Here is a 22624-nt window from a genome sequence, read left to right on the forward strand (position 1 = left end):
TAACCCAATGTCATCACCTCTATGACCCACATGTCTGTAGCAATCCATCTTCAAGAATGCTGGAAATAGGCAAAGCGGTTTCCCAAGACGGAGAGGAGAGCTAATGGAAACAGTTGTAAATCCAGAGGTGTGACAGAATTCAAACTCTGGACCAACCTATCACAACTGTTGCTTTGAAGGTGACTGGGTGATCATGGAGGATGGTTAGACAACTCTCTTTCTCTGAAATCCATGTCTTTTTCTGGGAAGGTTCAGTGGATCTATGTAACGTGGAAAACTGAGCAGGGTGTTATATCTGGTCAGTCAGTGACCTACTAAACCTTTTCTCATTTGTAGGTTTAGATATGCCCAGAGACCATAAAGTAGCCCTAGAGTCCTTTAGAGTGTGCAAAGACTCATCCCATGGTTTCCGAGAACAGTATATGACTGTTGAAGGGGAGGTCCTCCATGGTGTACTGTACTTCTCTCCAAAACCCCAAAAGATGTAGCTGTGATGCCCTGCACAGAACCACTGCCAGGCAGATGGACTGGGCAGTAGTGTCTGCAGCATCTAAGGATGCTTGAAGAGCAGTTCTGGCCACCAGTTGGTCCCCTGAGATGATGAAGTGGAATTGCTCCCTATGCTCTTGTGGCAGATGTTCAACCAAAGCTGTGAATCTATTATAATTTATAAAATTATATTTGCCCATAACCACCTGATACGGCCATAATCATACTTTATTTTAGACAAGTGCTGCAAGGCTACAGTCATTGGAACTTTATTCTTATTTACACTCATGTCCCTTTACACCATCCAGACAGAATACAAGGGGCCTTTAAAATGAGTGTCAATCACAACTGCACCTGATTTCAGGTTGCTTTACACTGCCTGTGTGTGTTAAATGGGCCTGAGTGTAAATGACAATCATGCTCATTAATGTTAATAAAAAGAGTCAGATCCTTCGATGGACAGTTCTATAGAACTGTACAGCGCTGGCTTATTACTACTAGAAACTGCACACATGCACTTGTTTGGTCTGGTTGGTCACAACTGGTAATAAGTACTTTTACTCATGCTTAAAAGATATGTGCCACATCAACGTAAATTCTGTGTCGGAACTATTATTAATGAATAAAGCCAAAATTCTTCAATTGAGCTTTTAGCTGGAGAAAGCTAAAAATGCTTTGGAACCAGTTCTCTGAGTGCTGAAGCACACTACTGAAGTAAAGGACGGTTTACACGGCGGGGTGCACCATTTTATGTCACTGCATCAATTTAATAAGAAATCTTGCATACTATTCGTAAGTCCATCAATAAAACATCAAACATTGCCATAAAGCCACTTTCCTTTTAACAAGGCTGACAAATACAGGTAACAACACAGAAAATAGCAGTTCTATCCACTCCAAATAATAGTATTTGGGTAACATGGTGATGATACAAAAGTTTGTGTAAATGTCACTTGCAGACATTTTAAAAAATTTAGCGAAGTACTTTAACCAAGGCTTCAGAACCTGAACTTCAGCCCAAGCCTGAATGTCTATTCAGCTATTTTTAGCACCATAGTATGAGCCCCATGAGCCCGACTCTGTAGATTCGGGCTCTAAGATTCACTTCAACAGGTTTACCCCTCCTATCTGTGGTGGCAGTGTCTTCATACATCACTACAATAGGCCACCTTGTGTTGTGTAAGGAGGGGTAATGCCTAGCTAATGAGAATTTATTCAATCGTGCCTAGATTTACTGTCTGAAAAGCTTTCTAACATGATGCTAGAAAAGAAAGCTAGGCATGTTTTGGTATCAACTTCACAACACGCCTGACCTTACAGGGTGCTGAGCGCCCTCAACTCCCATTCATTTCAATAAAGGCTGGGAGCACTCAGCACTTCAAAGAAATGGCCTCAATATCCTTGAGACTTCATAGTTCAATAAATTATTAATGCTAATTAATAGGACTTCCTTTACAAGGAAACCATTTTAAGTTCCTGCCTGAGAGGGCACATGAGCTATTGACTTCTTGTCAGAGTTCCGCTCTGCTTTTGTTCTTTCCTTGACAGAGAATATCTTTTTCAACGGGAAGTTAATCATCAATGGCCTATTGCAGCCTTCCATACAAGCAGAAGTGTGTCCCATCATGTGTCACTGACATGCATTTTCTTTCTTTTTCCAATCTCTTCAGCCACAGTGAATGTCGAGGGTTTCTTCAGCTGTCCTATAATCTTATACATAGGATCCATGTATCTATCACTGCTTGGGAAAACTCCAGAAAAAAAAAACAAGTCTCAGGGTTAATCTCAATATTATGGCATCAAAATTAGGCGCCCAATCCCATGAACAGCTGAATGCCTCATGCAAGGTACTAAGTGCCCTCAAAACCCATGGCAGAAGTCAATAGCATGTCCACCCATCCCCACAAATATTTGTGGACCAGCTTAGCTCATAAGTAGAGCCCCACGCGGCCATACAATTTGTATCCGCATCTGATCCACGATCTTAAGACATGGTCCACGGATGCAGATTTGCAAGGCTCTAGATATAAAATTTGGGTCCGCATCCATCTATGGCCCACAAACATACTCTTTGGATATAAACCAGATATCTGCAGATTTGCAGGGTTCTACTCACAAGCAAGCATTCTTAAGAACTACTATGCGCTGACTCTACAGAAAAGACCTACCTAGCACTGTAAAAATGATATTTAAGTAATGTTACCAGAAACACTTAAATAGTAATAATGGCAGCATACCTAATGAAATACTGACAACTATAAAGAGAAGATGGTAATTATTGTCTATGTTTTACTAACTGTAACTAATGCAAAAAAATGCACTGTCTCAGAATACGAAAAGTAATCTATATGCCAACAAAACCATATAACAACGAAATCCCTCAAAAGGTTAGAGTACAGAGGTGGAAAAATAATTTTGATCATAATGAATTAGTTAGATAGGCCTGGGCTTTTAGTCATACTACATCTGACACTCATGGCACCAATCCAAATCATCTCACGGTCCAACAGACTTCCTAAATCCTCCAGCACTTAAAGCTTATGTCCTGGCTTTCTTTAAGACCGCCAAAACAAAAATCACCATTATTCTGACCAAGTAATACCAGCTTTGCTAGCTTCATAAAGAAACCTAATTTCAGAGAAGAAGCCAAGATACGGAATTAGTTCAGGAGCTGGTGTAGAGACAGAAAATTGGAACCATCAAAATTTGTGAAGGGAATGTTATCAACATAGCTGCAGTAACTCTTTGTTCTCCTTTATTGTAGTTTCTTAGTGCTAATCACTCCCTTGTTGAAAGGACAGGTGGACATGACTTCAATACACTGGAAAAATCTGGTTTAATTGGAGTGTTTGTGGAGTGAAGTACTACTATGTGAGAGCAAGGGTATCAACTATATGGTCCTTTAAAAGAGCCTATCCAGGAAATCAGCACTGCTGTTACTAGAAACGCCTTTAATACTAAGAATAGCGCTCAAGTGAGACAAAATTACATTTCTCATGTTGTGACGACCTTTCAAAAGCCAAGATGTTGGTCCTGGATTCTCTTTAACACTAAGGGCCCTTTATACCATTCTGGCAGTGTGAAGGGTCCTTAAAGTGGAAATAAATTACAGTTACTCAATTGAAGATCCCCTTCTGCCAGTGTGGTATAAAGGGCCCTCAACACAAATGAGAATGAGGCCCACTGGGTTTCAGCACTACAGGATTTAGGTGCACTAATTGGACCATGGAACTATGTGACTGGTGGCCTGGCTAACAATTCCTCTATGACTAAAACTGAAGGTCTACGTGGCCAATTTAGCACTATCAAAATCACATTGGTTTCCTTTGCTTCAATCATTTCAAGAACTGAGGAGAGCAGAGGTATATTATTGGTGGTGGGGAAGAAGAGTGAACAGAGTTCATTGTGCTCTGACTATCTCCAGCTGGCAAACAGTGCTCCTGGAGGCAGGTTAGAGCAACCCTCCAGAGTAAATAACTCCTAGACAGCCCTGAACAGAAGCTGGAACCAGCAAATATTCTGGCCCTGGGACTCACAAATGAGGTAGTGTTGGAAAGCAGTAACAATGTACTCACAAGTCACTTCATTAAGTTCAAGCAATAGGAAGCAAATAGTTAAGGACACCATAAAACTTACACAGGCCACCTGAAAAACATGAACACATTCTGCTTCAGTAGCAGTATGCACACACTTTTCATCAACATATGTTATCTGTAAGTGGGGAGAAAAAGAACAGGGCAGTGGAGAATCAAGCCAAATATTCCCATCAAGGGCTTGATTGTTCCCATTCTAGTTGATAGAACAACTTCCATTGACTTGAATAATGCCAGATCAAGTCCCAAGTACTAAACAATGCATTTCGCTATAAATGACCGTAAAACACAGTGGAGTTGGAGGGAGGAATATGGAAGGGATGATGGCCCATCTCTGTTCAGAAAAGACAGATCTAAAGCTAATGAAGAAGGATGATACCCAGGAAAGCAGACTGCCAGGGAAGAGAGGAGCAGCAGAAAGAGGGAAAACAGTTCTGTCTAGATCAGCCACCATTTGCCTGCTTGACAGATGAAAAAGAACATGCAACATCTAATCTGGTGTAAAATTTCTTTTGCCTCCAGGTCAGTCACATTAGCAGCTGTAGGACGGATTTCAGTTCAGGAGATGCTGATGTAAAAGATGCTCTTCTAAATGAGTCTAAGCCAGCCAAACAGCTCTTAGTTCTAAATGGAAAGGATGGTCTAATGGACAGGGAGCTCAATTGCAACTCAAGAGACTTGGATTCAAATTCCCTAGTCAGACACAGACTTCCTGTGTTAAATTAAATGACTTGCCCAGTTTATGCTGTTCCTCAGTTCCCCATCTGTAAAATGGAGATAATATTTATCTATCTCACAGGTGTACTGAGGATAAAATTCATTAAAGTATAGCTACTGTGATGAGGGCCATAGAGATACCATAAGAGAAAATAATGCTGTTCTGGTTTTTTGTTTTGTTTTTTTAAAGGGAGAGCACTCCCTAAAAGTTCTCCTGATCTGGGAGAGCTCTTGATTTATCTCATTTGTCTCAAAGACTGGAAGCAGCAAGTCCTCTGCTTTCATGGTTCCTGAGAAGTTGGCAAAGGGATAACACACTCCTCCCTCCTCTCCACAGTTCTGTTGAATATCCCTCAGAGATTACTTCTATCATCCATCTGTCCATAGTTGTGTTTATCCACTGAGCTTGAACAATGGATACCCTTTCCCCTATCTGAGATGGCAGCGTTATTCTGGTGCTCTGCAGCTATTCTGTTATTTGAGAGGCATTTTCCATGCCCCCCCAAAATTAACAATCATCCCCTACCGATGGTCAACAGTATCCTTGGCTAAAGCTGGCACAGTTCTGACTATCTTGGGAGACTACATAGAGAGCAGCTTATTCTTCTGAACCTTACTATATTTCTTGGCTTGCCTGTTTCCCTGCAGCGTTTGCAAAGGTGTGCCCATTCTCCTCTCACACAGCCCTGTCTGCAGCCATTATTCAAGGCAATGACAGGCTCCTTTTCAATCTCTTTCGCTCTTTTGTTTTTTTTTTTTAAACAAGCTGGAGAGTATTTCCCATTTGCTGCATTGGCTCTGACTGTTCTAGGATCTTAATCGTTTTCTTAATAATTGGTTCAAAGTTTCCACGTTGAAAAACCTTAACCTGGATATTCTTCCCCTGTTGTTCAGAGCTCTCCTTCTTTGAGAGATGAGCTTCTGGACACAGATAAATTCCTTTCTTTAAAAAAAAAAAAAAAAAGGAAAGAAAAAAAAAGGATATTTTATTATTTTGTGCTCCTTCGATATTTTTTGGGGGGTGGGCTCCAGGGAGCCAGATGAAGAAATATGCCCCTGCAAAGATTTTCCTTCCTTTTATGTATGTGGTCCCAGTGCTTCATCTATATCCGAATCCACTGAAGTTTTGGACAGACAGATTGCGCTCTCACTGGAGGCTGCAGCTGTCATGGGAAGATGAAGGGAAGAAAAGAATTGCCATTAGCAAAGGTACAACTGACACCAGCGTGGAAACTGCAATTGCAGAATTTAAATGTGTGTTATATATTTCCACGTTCCAGATTTGCTCTTAACAGCTAGCTAATACCTACCGCAAAGACGTGTGGCACCTTTCAATCCCCTTTGAAAACTGGACATGGATTATAAATAGGACAGGGCATTTTGCACTTGTTATTGAAGGTGGTGACAGCTTGCTGTGCTTCACCTCCAGCTTTTATTACTGATTGCTTCTATCCCATGGCAGAAGCCTTGTTATCATGTTCCATTACAGAGGAGGCTGACCTTAGACATTGCTGCTCCCCGGTATTTATTCTTACCTGCCTCTAGACCTCCCTGCCTGCAAATAAAATATTCCTCCCCTTTGCTATAGGGATGGCAGCAGAGCACGTCAAGTCAAACATCCTCTTGAATTTATGCCTGTTTTCTTACCTCTTTTGGCTATTTTTGATGCTGTCAGTCAAGAAGCCAGGCACACGGAGGGAAATTTGAAATTCTGTTAAAGCACTTCCTTCCCAAAGCCAAATAAATTACAGTACTAATCAACGATACACCGTACTTACACCCTGCAGCCAGAGTGACTTCAAGCAGAAATTATCTCCACAGAACATCAGGAGCTCTGAAAGCCCCACCTACTGCACGCTCCATGGGAGAACAACTTTGGCTGCCAAGTAACAGACGAGTTCTTTCCATAGGCTCAGCCCATGACAGACAGATCTTAAGACTGCCCTAGTACCAGCTATTGTGTGCACTGCTGAATGTGACCCCAATACAGAAAAAGCTGTCCATCAAAAGTAACTTATTGCCTATGTATTTAGATTTATACAAATGCCAACAAACAGCATCTCTACCCATGCACTCTAAAGCCCTCTCAAGTTGGCCATTCAACAAAATTACTACCCAAACATAACTGAAATGTAGTAAAACTATGCTATATAAACAACTGCCAGTAAGACAGACAACTCACATGCTTAAATCCTCTGAATGTAATTCCCAACCCTGCCCACCCCCTTTTTAAATGTCTGAGGTTAAAAAACAAAAAGCTCCTCAAATCTAGGCCAACTCAGAGCAGCTTTGTTCTCTCCTTCCCAACCACGGTCATCATTATATTCAGCATCATTAACATTGAGTCTTTTCTAAGAACCATTGGGGAGACCACTGGCAGCATCAGTTTGTGGCTGCTGTGTAGGAATTCCTAAATGCTATGCAACTCTGGATTATAGACCCCATTAGATACCCATTTGACAAGCATACCCCACACCCATTAGTGCACAAACAAATGCCCTGTTGAACTGTCCATTTCTACTGGGCATTGCTGATGGCAACACGGATAGACAATACAGACTATGGAAACAGGAAACAGCTATTCCATAAACATGATGGTTGTACAGGATGTATAGCTGGTGTTCACAACTGTGGTGTCAAGAACCATAACAAGATCCTCATGTCCTACAACTGCCCCTCTACCCTACTCCTTCAGCATTTACTGGACTCACCTCCAAAGCCTATAGTCTCTACTTTATGTGACCAGAGAGGATCTGAGAGAAGAGACTATGAAAAGCTGTCCCCCGACTACCCTTCCATCTTTTTCTGTAAGCAGGCTACAGGTGTCACAGAAGAGGATTGACACAGAGTTTTCAATTACCTTGGGGAGTGCGGGAAAGCACTCCTACCTAAAACAGGGAAGGTAGCTGGGATGCAGAGCACAGCACATCACAGTGAACTTGTGAAAGTCACAGTGTATGGCACTCTGAGCGGGAAACATAAAGAAAGTTTGGACATTCAATACAGGGAATGGAATTTCCACAAGCATCACTGACATTTGGTTTGGAAACTCTGTTGTCCAAGTGCCCAAAACCAGGTTCCCAAATCATCTGCAGACCACCCAGATGGGGGCCCTCTGAAAATTCCCTTGAGTACAACTCACCCACAGACACAAAGAACCAGCGGCAGGGGCAAGAACAGAACCCCGGTATCCTTCCAGTCTTCTGCTCTATCCACTGGAGCTCACTGAATTTTATACATAGAACCACGCCCACTCACCAATAAGAATGATGTGAAATTTAGACCTGGATCCTGTAAGACACCCATTGCCTTGCAAACTGCATAGTCATTTATTATCTCTGTGCAAAGTGAGAGCAAAATACTACCAATTGGATTTGGCAGGGTTCTTTACAGACAAGCAAGCACTCCTCACACGTGATGGGAGTTGTGCGAGTAGAGAAGCTCTCTCTTTTCTTCTATACAATAATTACTGTAAAACACTCTGAGCTCCTTACATAAAAGGTACTATAAAATATAAAATGCTGTTTTGGTGTTGGGTTCCCCACCCCCATTTATTGTGTTTCAGCTGCATTTAAAATAAAACCTGCAAACTTTGCTAAAATGGATTAGAACACCAGCTCTTTTCACTGCAGCATCTACACAACTTTGTGTCTTTTGCTGCAAGCTGATTTATAATTTCTTATAACACTCCTTCATACATCACAACAGACATTCCTATGATTATCGTCATATATCCTACACCACAGAGGACAGGAAGACTGCTAGTGATGCAAAGATGTGCTTGTTCTATAGCGGTGATTCTCAAATCTTTGCACTGGTGCTTTCACATAGCAAGCCTTTGAATGCGACATCCCATTTTAAATTTAAAAACACTTTTTTAATATATTTAACACCATTATAAATGCTGCAGGCAAAGCGGGGTTTGGGGTGGAGGCAGACAGCTTGCGACCCACTCATGTAATTACATTACAACCCGTGAGGGGTCCCGACCCCCAGTTTGAGAACCCCTGTTCTACAGATATCAAAAGCACCTGCTTTTCAAAGGCTTAGTCCTGCTCCCACTGAAGTTAATGGAGAAATTCAAATTGACTTCAACGGAGCAGAATTTAGCCACAAGTGCACACCAACAATTATTCAAGAACCTGCTGAAACAGAGGGCTTGTCTACATCACAAAGTTGCAGCGCTGGTGAGGGGGTTACAGCGCTGCAACTTAGGAGGTGTACACATCTGCAGGGCATCACCAGCGCTGCAACTCCCTGTTAGCAGCGCTGGCCGTACTCCCGTTTTGTCTCGGGTGTAGAGGATCCAGCGCTGGTGATCCAGCGCTGGTAATCAAGTGTAGACACTTACCAGCGCTTTTCTTGACCTCCGTGGAATAAGCAGGTATCCCAGCATACCTGAGGAAGCCTCTCTGGTAATCAAGCAGGTCTCCTTCCCCGCGGTTTGCAGGGGGGTTCGGGGAACGCGAGAGCAAACCGCGGGGAAGCAGGTCTCCTTCCCCGGTTTGCTCTCGCGTTCCCCGAACCCCCGTGCAAGCAGGTCTCCTTCCCCGGTTTGCTCTCGCGTTCCCCGAACCCCCGAGCAAGCAGGTCTCCTTCCCCGCGGTTTGCAGGGGGGTTCGGGGAACACGAGAGCAAACCGCGGGGAAGGAGACCTGCTTGCTCGGGGGTTCGGGGAACACTGGAGCAAACCGGGGAAGGAGACCTGCTTCCCCGCGGTTTGCTCTCGCGTTCCCCGAACCCCCCTTGAAGCCGCCCAACAGCGCTGCAGTGTGGCCACATCTAACACCACTTGCAGCGCTGGTTGCTGTAAGTGTGGCCACTCTGCAGCGCTGGCCCTATACAGCTGTACTAATACAGCTGTAACAACCAGCGCTGCAAAATTGTAGATGTAGACATACCCAGAGTCTCAGTAAACCTTATTTCTAATTTACTACCATCAAAATATGTCATTAGTCACCAAATACTGATTACTGTTAGCACATACTGACTTTTTAAATGCCATCTGTTCTATACATCCTGTAGTAAATTAGAAATGTATGTTTTCTCCCTCTCTCTCTCACAGACAGACAGACAGACAGACAGACACACACACACACACACACACACACACACACAATGTAGGAGTATATTATATACTTTATCATTACCAGTTTCCTGTCTAGGCTACAACAAGATGACAAATATCTGACAAGTCCATCTTAATGTTCTCTCCCATAGTCATTCAGCTTAGCTTATCTATAAAATAAATTTTTGATGAGTACCGTGAAGAGGAATTGCATTTTAACATCACAAGTTCCTAAGAAGGGTGGTTCTACTGTACAGATTAGGTACATGTTAACTACATATACATCAAGCTGAATAAATACAAATCTCTCTGCCTTGTGACAAAAGATCCTCCTCTACCTTCGTGGGTCCTGCGCTTATTGGCAGCTTTGCTCACCTCAGTGATCTCCCCCCACAGTCTGGATCAGCTCCTCCTGTATCTGATCAGGAGTTGGGAGGTTTGGGGGGAACCCGGGCCCACCCTCTACTCCGGGTTCCAGCCCAGGGCCCTGTGGATTGCAGCTATCTATAGTGCCTTCTGTAACAGCTGCATGGCAGCTACAACTCCCTGGGCTACTTCCCCATGGCCTCCTCCAAACACCTTCTTTCTCCTCACCACAGGGCCTTCCTCCTGGTGTCTGATAACACTTGTACTCCTCAATCCTCCAGCAGTACACTCTCTCACTCTCAGCTTCTTGTGCCTCTTGCTCCCAGCTCCTCACACGCACTTCCTCTCCTCTGGCTCCCCCCTGCCTGACTGGAGTGAGCTCCTTTTTAAACCCAGGTGCCCTGATTAGCCTGCCTTGATTGGCTGCAGGTGATCTAATCAGCCTGTCTGTCTTAATTGGTTCTAGCAGGTTCCTGACTACTCTAGTGCAGGCCCTGCTCTGGTCACTCAGGGAATAGAAAACTACTCACCCAGTGACCAGTATATTTTCCCTCTACCAGACTCCTGCACCGCACTGGCCTGGGTCTGTTACAGCCTCTTTATTGACTTGAAATCACTGGCAAAGGTCTGTATTCATTTTAAATAATATAGGGCCTAATTTTGCTTTTATACACAACAATGTAACTTCATTAACTTAAGCAAAGTTACTCCTGATTTACACCTTCTGAGAGGAGGATCAGGTTCATACTTTATAAACAAAAATAGGCCCTGATTCTTCCAGCATCTATAAATAGATTGTACTTGGTCCCTCGCTAGAATCTAGACCATATATATATGCTAATGAATCTGCTCCTGCCTGAAAACTACCAATTTATCTCAATCAGTAGAGGCACGTGCATTTAGATGTAGAGGTCAATCCCTCCAAGCAACTCACCAAGGAGTACCGTTGCAAGTAGTCCCATGGAACTCACGGACAGCACTCATGTCTGCAAAGTTACTCCTGCGCAGAATCAGGTACATAAACAACATTGGAAACAGTGTGCCGCAAGGAAAAAAACTACTCTGTGTAGATAAATATCTAACAGTGCAAAGCTCAGAAATCTGGTGGGGTGGGTACACACAGTCTCTCTTTGATACTGTGTCAAAATATCCTTTAAAAAAACTTTCACCATAGTCATGTAGAAGACATGACTTCTTTGGCACCTCCCCCAAAATAAACATTTAAGGTAGATTTGTTTGTTGTCTTATTTACTATGTGTACTGCATCTAGTTATTCCAATAAATAACTAACAAAATAGTGGAAAACCACTCACTTAAGTCTTGAATCTTGTAAAAGGAAAACAATTTTTTTTAAAAATTATGCTCTCAGTTCATGTGCCCAGACTCAGATCCAACATGGCCAAAGCAGGTCAGAGTTGCAATTGCAGGCAAAGTCCAGCTCAGCCCCAGGATGGAGCCGCCCAGTGGGGACAAAAATCTTTGGGACACCTGACTGCTAAAGTCTAAGTCATCTCTGGTGAGCATGGGTGAATTACAATTGTTCAAAGCCTCATAACTCAATCATTATTTGAGAAGATTTTTCTCAGGGATGGCAAAAGAGGTACATTGTGACACACAGGCCACTCCTTCACCTCTGCCAAATTTTAAGTTCCTGCTCCAAAGTACGGGGGTACAAGAGCTGTTCAAATACAAGATCACCAATATTTTTTACCATGAGTACAACACATTTTTCCTGAGCCTTGTTTTCAGAAACAACTGAAACTGTTTTGATTGAAATTTTCCAGTAAATTTCAGCCTGATGCACATGCACAGCATGGCAGATTTCATCCCAAATAAGTGAAGCTCATACTCAACTGAGAATGGAATCTAGCACTGGGACATGCCCATTAAGCAAACTTAATAATAGGTGGTACTAGCAGCCATGTCTACAATAAAGAACATTCCAAGAGGCAACTTGACGGAAAAGGGAATGCAATAGGCAGAATGATTTCAAGGACCAAATTCTGGTCCCAATTACTCCAAAATAAATGGAGTTACTCTGGATTTATAACTAGTGTAACTCATAACAGAATCCAGCCAAAGCATTTTACTTTATTATGACAGTCTTTTGGGCCTGTTATATTTCAAGCTTATCCAGAAAGTCTGCTGTCCTCTCAAATGCTGACTCCAATATTTCACTACTATTAATTTCTAGTACATATATACATAGTCCCTGCAGCCACATTGGTGTGAAAGAGGTGTGCCTGGAGAGAGAAGCAAGACATAGGGCCTGACTCACTCACACTATTGTAACCTCAGTGATTAAATGTAGAGAAGAATCAGGCCCACGGGCCTATCACTGAGGAAGTTGCAGCTCATGAGTCCAGATAGTCAGCTAGCGTAAATCAATCTCGCTCTACTGAAGTCAATAAAGCTATGCTGATTTACACCAGCTAAGGATGTAACCTCATGGCTTTGTCATGTCATCATATTTACATTATGGTAGCACCCACGAGCCCTAATTAGGATCAGAATTCTGTACTGCCAGGTGCTGTATGAACACCTAGGGTCACACAGTCCATCTCAAAGATCCATGCTAGGCTACTTTCGTATGCTTCTAATTGGTCTCTCTTTGAAACAGATCCAGAAACTACAATATCTGCAAAATGCAGCTGTTTGTTTGCTCCATCAGTCTGGAACAAGGGAGTTCGTTACTCCCATCACCTGTGAAGTGCAGTAGCAGCCAATATATCAAAGGATATAATTCAAAGTCAAATATTAGTATATAATACATACCTTCATCATCCAGCCAGTAATTACTTGATAGGCTTGTCAGTTGCAGTTCACCACAGCAAATTTGCTCTCTCCTCTTTGGTTCAGTGAACCTTTCACTGCCTTTAGAAATGCTACTAGCTCCATCCATTTATTTTGGATGATATGTTAGACTCCCACACACACTTTGCTCCCTTTTTTGGAGGTGGGGTAGAGACAGGGATGTATTGTACATCTGTTATCTTTTCCTTCCTCTTCCCTCCCAGTATCTAGGGTGACCAGATGTCCCGTTTTTACAGGGACAGTCTTGTTTTTTGGGACTTTTTCTTATATAGGCACCTATTACCCCCCACTCCATCCCGTTTTTTCATAGTTGCTATAGGTCACCCTACCAGTATCAACTGGAAAGTCTTTTGCAGGTGGCCTAGTGCTTATTGGTCTGCCAGATTTGCTTATTTTGCTGTGTATCTGTTCTAGATAGCTTTTCTTTTGTATTATGTTCATTTTTCCCCCTCATCAGGCATAAAATGCTTTGACTTTCAATGCCCAATTTACGTCTGAAAATGGAACTTACGCTCCAAAGTCACTTTAGTGTTTTTGAACCCACAATACCTTAAAAATATTAACTCTGGAGTAAACATTTTTGAAGGTGTTAAATCAATCTTCTTATTAATATTAAGAAGGACTGAATCCTACACAATTCAGAGTATGTGACTGCAGACCTAAATAAAAGATGTCTCTGTGTAAGCTACCACGTTATGTTACTAAATAAAAGAATACACCCGATATGTTTGTTGATGGTAGAACACGGGTTGCTTGCTCTCGATAGGCCCCATCACTACAGTATTGAGCTTCTTCCCTGAATCAGAAATCAAGTGTTTAAGCTACTACAATGCCACCCTACATGTCTACAAATTACATAAAAAAAACAGGTCCTGCCTCGAAGCATTCAAAGAAAAATACCGTCAACAAAAGATGAACAGTGCAACTAACACAGTATTACCTCAAATAAATTAATTCTTTAGAAATTACATACAAAAGAATTGAGAGCAGAAGAAATAGATGGAGGAGGAGGGAAAGTAAGTTCTATTTTGACAGACACACATCATTTTCCAAATCACTGTTAACCAGTTATTATAACAAACACACAGCATAACACTGCTAGAAAGGTGTAACCTCAACATCGCAGGTTTCTTAGATCTGTCGGGCTGTCTGGTATATTCTGAGGCACTTACCCAATAACGGATTCATCTTCTGAGTACCCCTCTAATGAATTCTTATCATTGAAAGCCCATGCCCTTAATAACAGCACCAGTGACTTGCACCATCCTTCACGTAAGAACTCTGCTCAGCACTACAAGAGTGGTCATTGCGACTATCAAAAGTGTCAACAAAAATCATTCAAAGATTGACCAAAGACAAACAAGTGAGCTTCCAAGTACAAAATGATGTAGAAATTCCACCATCTTATAAATAACAAACACAAAGACTTTTTGAGGGTCATGAAAAATACAGCTAGTTGTTGCCCTCCTTCAGGAACAGCTTTGTTAGGTAAAGTACAAGGGGGAGTAGACTGCGTAAAAACACTTGTTATGCTTCAGCATCCGTTTAATCTGGGAAGGTTGTGGTTGGAAAGCTTCCAACTCCACCAACTCCCTGCTATAAATGGATTTTATTCCACAGCTGGAGACCTTCAGGACGAACAAAACCATGCAATGGAAAAGCAGATTGACTTTTTGGCAGAAAGGCACTGTGCAAACCCAAATTCAATAATCCAAGTAAACAATGACCTCCCCCAAAGGTGAACAATTATGTAGTGAAGAACTTCGGACCACTTTAGTTATTAAAAAACTTTGTCTTTCAGTTAAAGGCCTCTGCAGCCAACCTGAGATTTGCAGGCTAAGATTCTGACCAGTCAGTCTATAATACTCTAAGACAGGGGTGGGCAAACTACGGCCTGACCTGCGAGCTCCCTCTGGGGAGCAGAGTGCTGGGGCGGGGGCCACACCACATGGCTCGGCCCCACTCCGGCACCTACATGCTCCAATGTGAGCTGCAAGGGCAGTGCCTGCAGATGGGGCAGCGTGCAGAGCTGCCTGGCCGCACCTCTGCGTAGGAGCCATAGGACAGACATACTACTGTTTCCGAGAACTGTTTGAGGTAAGCGCCACTCAAAGTCTGCACCCCATAGCCTCTCCCCATGCCCCAACCCCCTGCCCCAGCCCGGATCCCCCTCCCGCTTTCCAAACCTCTTGGTCCAAGCATGGAGCATCCTCCTGCACCCTAAACCTCTTAGCCCCAGCCCCACCCCAGAGCCTGCACTCCCAGCTGGAACCTGCACCTCTGCCCCACCCTGATCCCCCTCCGAGCCCCTCAGTCCCAGTCCGGAGCACCCTCCGGCACCCCAAACCTCTCATCCCTGCCCCACCTCAGAGCCCGCACTCCCAGCCGGAACCTGCATCCCTGCCCAGGCCCTGATCCCCCTCCTGCCCTCTGAACCCCTCAGTCCCAGTCCAGAGCACCCTCCTACACCCCAAACTCCTCATCCCCAGCCCCACCCCAGAGCCTGCACCCCTAACCAGAGCCCTCGGCCCCTCCTACACCGCAATCCCAATTTTGTGAGCATTCATGGCCCGCCATACAATTTCTATTCCCAGATGTGACCCTCAGGCCAAAAAGTTTGCCCACCCCTGCTCTAACAGCCCTGACTCTTCAGTAGTTCATACAAGGATCTCAAGACTTCTTCCTATTGATTGCAAATTCCTGTTGACACTGATGGGCACGTCTACACTTACCAGTAGATCGGCACTGCTCCCATCGATTTGTGTACTCTACCTCCTCGAGACGGGTAAGGGAAATCTACAGGAGATGCTCTCCCCTTGACACAGCGCAGTGTAGCCACTGCGGTAAGTGGATCTAACTATGTCAACTTCAGTTACGTTATTCACGTAACTAAAGTTGCGTAAGTTAGATCGATTTACTGCGGTAGTGTAGACCAGCCCAATAGGAACACAACTGAATCCAAAGGAATTAGTGAAGTGGGATTATCACTAATGTTCCTTTTTCCAGCTGTCCATATTTAAAACCCAGTTCTGCAGTCACACCCAGTTCCATTCCCTCATTATATTAACCCCTTCATTGATTCATCCCCTCCCTCTTAATTCATTCCAAATGCCACATTCTTTAGCACATCCTCACCACCACTCACTATTTTCCTCTCATTTTCCCACCCTTTTCTCCTTCATTCGAAACACACACTTCATGACTTTCGGGGGGGGGGGGGGGGAAGGGGTTCCCACACACTCTGGCTTTCACATTTTGCTAGGTGAAGCTCAAACACACTCACGCAGCCTACGATGAAATTCTGCTCCCATAGAAGTCAATGGCAGAACTCCCAGTGACTTTAATGGGAACAAGATCAGACCTCTGGTTGGAGCTAGGAATAACAGAAATTTTAAAAACTGTTACCATGCACAGGAGAGTACATATAGATCTCATTTGTTCCGATGTAAATCTGTAGTAACTTAATGGAGTTACTGCAACTTTGCACAAGTATAGGGCAGATTCTGAACTCATTTATTGTTTGTATTCATCTGGATTGCAGTTATGCACCGGTCTCCTGTCCAACTCCTGTAATATTCAACCCTTGCTCACAAAAGTGAGTGCATGGTGTAGGTCTGATCATACTGCTGAGCCCTGTGCACATTTCTCTGTATTATGTGGAAATATATATAGGCACAGAGCAGTGGTGTTTGGCTCTCTGCAAATCTTTCAGCAGCCTTCCAAAACCAGTCCGTTAATTCTTAAATGTGCGCATTTTACAGGAATACGGGACGTGGAACGGCAAGTCATTTGTTAGTTGGTGGCTCACTTCCGAGTGTTACTTAACAGTCAAACAAGCTTCCCTAAACTGGATTAACTTCTATGGAATGTATGGGTACGTCTACACTACCCGCCGGATCGCTATCGATCTATCAGGGATCAATTTATCACGTGTAGTGTAGACATGATAAATCGATCCCCGATGGCTCTCCTGTTGACTGCTGAACTCCAGCTCGGCGAGACACGGAAGCAAAGTTGACGGAAGAGCGGCGGCCATCGATCCTGCACTGCAAGAACACAAAGTAAGTGATTCTAAGTCCATCTAAGATACGTCGACTTCAGCTACGCTATTCTAGTAGCAGAAGTTGCATATCTTAGATCAATCCTACCCCCCAGTATAGACCAGTCCTATGTCTCTAAAAACCTGTCCCCACCAAGAACAGGGAGGAAAAAAACCAAACACCTCATGAATCTGCCTCTGAATTTGGGAGCCTCAGTCCTCAAGGATTACCTTTCTATAGAATTTGCTGCCTAGTCTAAAAGCAAATAGAAAATAAGCAATCAAACAGCAATTTTAGAGTTCTAGCTAAAGAGGATTCACTATTATAGATAGTTCAAGATTTTACAATGCTCACATTCTGTAAACATCTTGTTGAATTAAATTACTGTTTAAAAACTAGCCTGACATCTTTAGATAAAAAACACACTGTGATTTGCTTACCAACTCCATTTGTAGTTAAAAGTATTTTAGAAAAAAAGGAAATAATTTCTGCCACTTTTGCACTTTCCTATAGAAGAAGAAAATTATATTCAATACTGGGGATAGAATTTCTTTCGTAACTGCTGGTAAACAATATTCCTCATCCTCCCTTCTACCAATATTTTAAAACACATAAGGCAACTTTGATCTGTGGGAGACATGCTAACCTGATCAAGATACTCAGCAATTCATAACAGAAGAGTCTCTCCTGCTTAATTGCCTTTAATTCAATCAAACTTGCTCCATTCAGAAAATTCATACAGTGTGGCTGCATGAATATGTGAAACACTAATGGCTGTGGAGCCTGGTGCAGCCTGTCCCTACATCACCACCTGGAGGCTATGCAGAGCCACCTCCAAGAAGCACTATGAAGGGTAGATGATGCAGGAAGTACCACCCAAAGGGGCCAGACAGACAGCATGATAGCCCTTTGACTGGCTCATGTTTAACCCTAGAGGGTGCACCAGGCAACCACACAGACTTCTGGCTTGCCATAGCTCCAGGCCTGGCCTTGCTTTCCAAACTCTAGTCTCCAGCCCCAGCCTGACTCTTCCCTCCTGACTTCATCCTGGTAACTATTCCTGATCTCCAGCCTCGGACCCCAGCCCGACCCTGACCCTTGCCTACTGGCCTCTGCTTGTGGACACCCTTGACACTCTGATGCCAGCCCAGCAGTGACCACTAGGCCAGACTGCCTGCCCTAATCCCTTACATTGGTCTAGTCTACTCAAGTTCTTATAGAAGGCCAATCATTGTGGTATCTGGGTGCTTTCAGAAATATTATTCAAGAGTCCAGTAGTCTCACACAGGCTACTGATTATTGTGTTACGTTAATTATATTGTGATAAAGTATTTGCATAGTTAGAGGCCCTGTTCTACCAATTGCACATAGTGAAAAGTCTTGTCCCACTCGCCCTATTGCATTACAGTCCTTTTTTATCAAGCAGTGGATTTCAAGCATCTCCAACTTTGCTCATCCTACTTTACATGGTCCCTCCATTGTGCAAATCCACCAGCAGTGGATGAGTCATCGGCAGGGACCTATTGCCTTTCAAAGCTTGTGAAATAGGACCCACAAGGATCATGTTGGTTTTTCTTAGTGATCACTTTAAAACAGAGATGAGAGGTTTTTTAGATCTTAAAATACAATCTGTGGCAAGGAAGATGGGAAAAACACAGGAGAGATTCTATTAAAACAAAATACCAAAGAGGGTAGAATGCAGAAATGAGGCAAGTGGTACTCTTCTGCAAAAAGACCCTGTTTAATTTAACTATATTTTTAAACATACTGAGTTAAACTGGTGCACAAGCCTGTGCAGACACACTTACTTCAGTTTGAGAGCAGTTTATTGAGGTTTAGTTTAACCCTGGTCCTAATCAACTTAACCTGAATTGATATACACCAGATTTACATCAATTAAGGGTGTCCACACGGCCTTTTGCACCTGTTTAACCAAATACTGGTGCAACTTTGCATATAGACCAGCTCTTGGAACATAAAAGAGATCCCTAGCACTCTAGCCAATCCGAAATAGTAAACATAAATGTGAGCTATTAGGACAATTATTGAATTTCCACTTATTACACCAATCTGAAGCAGCTCAAACACTGAAAGGGTTGAAATGCCACTTTCCATCTCAACTGGCAGGAGCACCAATCATTCCCACTGTGTATACCATCCCTGCTGTGACCTCTTCATCCCTATCAGCATATCCATGGCAGGTCAACAATAAAAAAAAAATGCAAGTTAAATCCTAAACCTTCCATGAACCATAAAACCAACAGCAACTTAACCTTTCTGCTCTAACGCTGACTAAAAATAGAGATTTAAGAGAAATAAGTTAGGAGCACCTTATATCTGGTTGTATTGATGCGTTTGGGATTGCTACTCAGATCCCATCAGTTCCAAATCACAGTAATAAAGGAGCTGAAATGAGAATTCTTATCCACTAGTTGGATTTCTGCATCTCTCACCACCACTCTGAAACACCCGGAATCTGAATTCCACTCTGGCAGACTGACATTTGGACTCGCATGTCAAAAGGCTGCATCTGCAGAGGGAAACATATTCAGTTTAGTGTGCCTAGAAGTAATGTCTACATATCTAATCTATCTAATGGGGGGTGGCAGGAACTCTGGTTCATTGTAGTCAGGAGAAAGGAAAGGCACAGGACTGTAGATGAAGGGGTCTCAAGGACAAACAGTTATTGCTGGTGACACTTGTATATGGGCACATGAAAACAGGCATTGGGGAGGTTCACAATACCACAATAGCCATGCTAAAATAGACTCACAGAAGATTAGGATAGGAAGAGACCTCAAGAGGTCATCTAGTCCAACCCCCTGCTCAAAGCAGGACCTACACCAACTACTTTGAATGCAAGTTCTTTAGGGCAGGGACCATCCTTTTGTTCGGTGTTTGTACAATACCTAGCACTATGGGATCCATGTTGCCATAATATAAAATCCAAAGGGCCCCAAAACCTGAATCATGGACTAGGGATAACTCCATTCTGAAGTTTCTCAAAAATGAACAGATTTAGCAACTTCAGCTTTATTATGAGTTATTTTTATATATTGCATTAGTACCAGGAAGACCTAGTTATCCTAGGCACTTTACAAGGAAGGATTGGGGCATTAGACAAAGGCAGGCATTTTGTACTGCAGGTATTTTTCAGCCTTCCCAGGCGTTTGGGTTACCATGAAAGTCAGTGTAAAAATGAAACCCGGGGAGACACTGCTACTTCTGTGTCTTGTGAAAGGAAAAGGAAACTGAGAAAAAGAAAAGAACCCATGGCACAGATGGAGGGATAGCTCAGTGGTTTGAGCACTGGCCTGCTAAACAGGGCCAGCTCCAGCTTTTTTGCTGCCCTAAGCGGCGAAAAAAAGAAAAAAAGAAAAACCCAATTGAGCTGCCACCAAAGTGCCACTGAAGAGGAAAACAGGGAGTGAAGAACGCGCTGAATTGCCGCCGAAGACTGAAGAAGGCCGACTGAGCTGCCACCACTGCCAACCCAGATATGCCACCCCAACAATGGACAGACTGCCACCCCTTTCTATTGGCCACTCCAGGCACCTGCTTCCTTCGGTAGTGCCTGGAGCCAGCCCTGCTGCTTATCCCAGGGTTGTGAGTTCAATCCTTGAGGGGGCCATTTAGGGATCTGGGGCAAAAATCTTTCTGGAAACTGGTCCTGCTTTAAGCAGGGGGTTGGACTAGAGGATCTCCTGAGGTCCCTTTCAACCCTGATATTCTATGATTCTGTAAAACTGCTGCTTCTCAGTGGAAGAGAAGGTACAAACCTACCCAAGTGCTGCTTGGGGGCTGATAGACAACTGAAGGTGCCAAAGTTGGGAAAGTTTCCATTTCCCTTCAAAGAAAATAGATGATCTGAAAGGGCAGGTCTCTACGGCTACATCTACACTGCAATAAAACACCCACAGTCGGCCCATGTAGCCGATTCAGACTCGTGGAGCTCAGGTTGCAGATTATAAAATTGCAGTGCAGACATTTGGCCTCGGGCTGAACCCGGGCTCTGGGACACTGCCCTCTCATGGGATCCCTGAGCCCAGCCTAAGCCCAAACATCTTCACTGCAATTTTACAGCCCAGCAGCCCAAGCTCCACGAGTCTGAGTCAGCTGACACAGACCAGCCCTGGGTGTTTCATTGCAGGGTAGACATACCACTATACTCTCAAAAGTGATAACAATAAAACATTAATTATCCTTATTTACATAAAGAATCATGGCCTTGTTCTCAGCACTGACAGCAGGACGTGTTAAAATGAGGGGCTATCTACTTTAATGCTACAGAAAAGAAAGTCTGAGGGGGGGAAAACAGCTTAAGCAATTTCCTAACAAATACCAGGTACCTGGCTATGGATGGCATTAGAAACATTGCACTGAAAGGTCTATAATTGCACTGCCATGGCATTAGAAACACACATACACACAAAGCACAATAAGCTCTGTGTTTCTAGGTGCTTACTACAGTGAAAAGGTCAGTTTCCCAACATCCTTACAGTCATTGGAGAGGTGTAGATTTGGATTTAATGAGCAGCACATACCATCTGTCAATAATGCCTTTAAGAGCAACTACAAAACCTGCAATACCCACAGTGCAGGAGATGGCAGAGGCTTTTAAAATGGACCAGCAAGCGAATGATTTTGCAGATATCGAGGAGGTGTGGGGGAAGCAGGCAACTTATTTATTTGGCAACTATTATGATATTTAAGTAAGTCTTAAAACTGAATTAGAATAGTTGTGCCAGTTTATGCATTTGGGCTAATAAAGCCAATGTGCTGACAGGCAGGCTCACTAAAGTGACAAATCACAGACTCTGATTAATCATTGCCTTATACCTAGGGCTACATCCATTGACTTCAATGGAGCGATGTCAATTTGTACCAGCTGAGGATCTGGCCTGTGCCACCACATCCACACTGCTATTTATAGCATACTAGCTTGAGCACAGCTAGCATGCATACATCTAACCACACTGGGAATCACACCTCCCAACTGCAGGGCAGATGTACCCTTACTTTGAGCCATATCGGGTCAAATTTGACCCAACCTGGTCTCTAAAGCCATACCAACACCAGGCCACCTCTGTTTATCTGCACTCACTACTTCACAAGCACAAACCTCTTATAGGTACATATAAAATAATGTAGACAGCTAATGAACGGATCATTCACACAAATCGGATACTTCAAGGTCTGTTGTTAGCACCCGCAAGAGAGGGCTCTCTCAAAAATGTGGCCGCATGCAACTGCAATATGTTTGCAGCTTCAGAAACTACAACCTCATACCTAACACCTTATGTTGGACTGAGGTTTTTAATGATTCCATGGCTTTCACAGAAAAGTTTTTATGTATAAAACAGCCTCAGGACAGTCCCTGTGGTGCTATGATTTTCAGTCTGGTTGCTACCTGGTAACATTAGTGTTTAAGGGGAAAGAGGTCACTCCCCTCCCAGATGTAGCTCTTCTCATTGGTCTTCTTAAAATTAACTACCTCAGTAACTGAAATGGTTGTTTCAGCCCTGTGGCAACCTCTG

At 43.4% G+C, this 22624-nt stretch overlaps 1 protein-coding gene across 5 annotated transcripts in view; it reads right to left on the minus strand.

Moving 5' to 3' along the window:
• Window positions 1-22624, minus strand: part of CA10 (carbonic anhydrase 10) — a 338146-nt gene that overhangs the window by 295428 nt on the left and 20094 nt on the right. The window contains exons 1-2 of one of the 5 annotated variants that reach the window (XM_050920128.1): window positions 6578-6591; window positions 4065-4134 (exon numbers count right to left, since the gene is read on the minus strand). The exons of 2 other annotated variants lie outside the window; for them this stretch is intronic. In XM_050920128.1, the coding sequence (XP_050776085.1) occupies window positions 4065-4116 (52 nt within the window). In that variant the 5' untranslated portion in view covers window positions 4117-4134; window positions 6578-6591. Of the gene's footprint in view, window positions 1-4064; window positions 4135-6334; window positions 6354-6577; window positions 6592-7941; window positions 7963-22624 lie in introns of those variants that run through there. 2 more of the 5 variants (XM_050920129.1, XM_050920130.1) reach the window with 2 other exon arrangements.

This window comes from Gopherus flavomarginatus, chromosome 12 (genome assembly GCF_025201925.1).
Source record: "Gopherus flavomarginatus isolate rGopFla2 chromosome 12, rGopFla2.mat.asm, whole genome shotgun sequence".
In the NCBI taxonomy this organism is placed as follows: domain Eukaryota; kingdom Metazoa; phylum Chordata; order Testudines; family Testudinidae; genus Gopherus; species Gopherus flavomarginatus.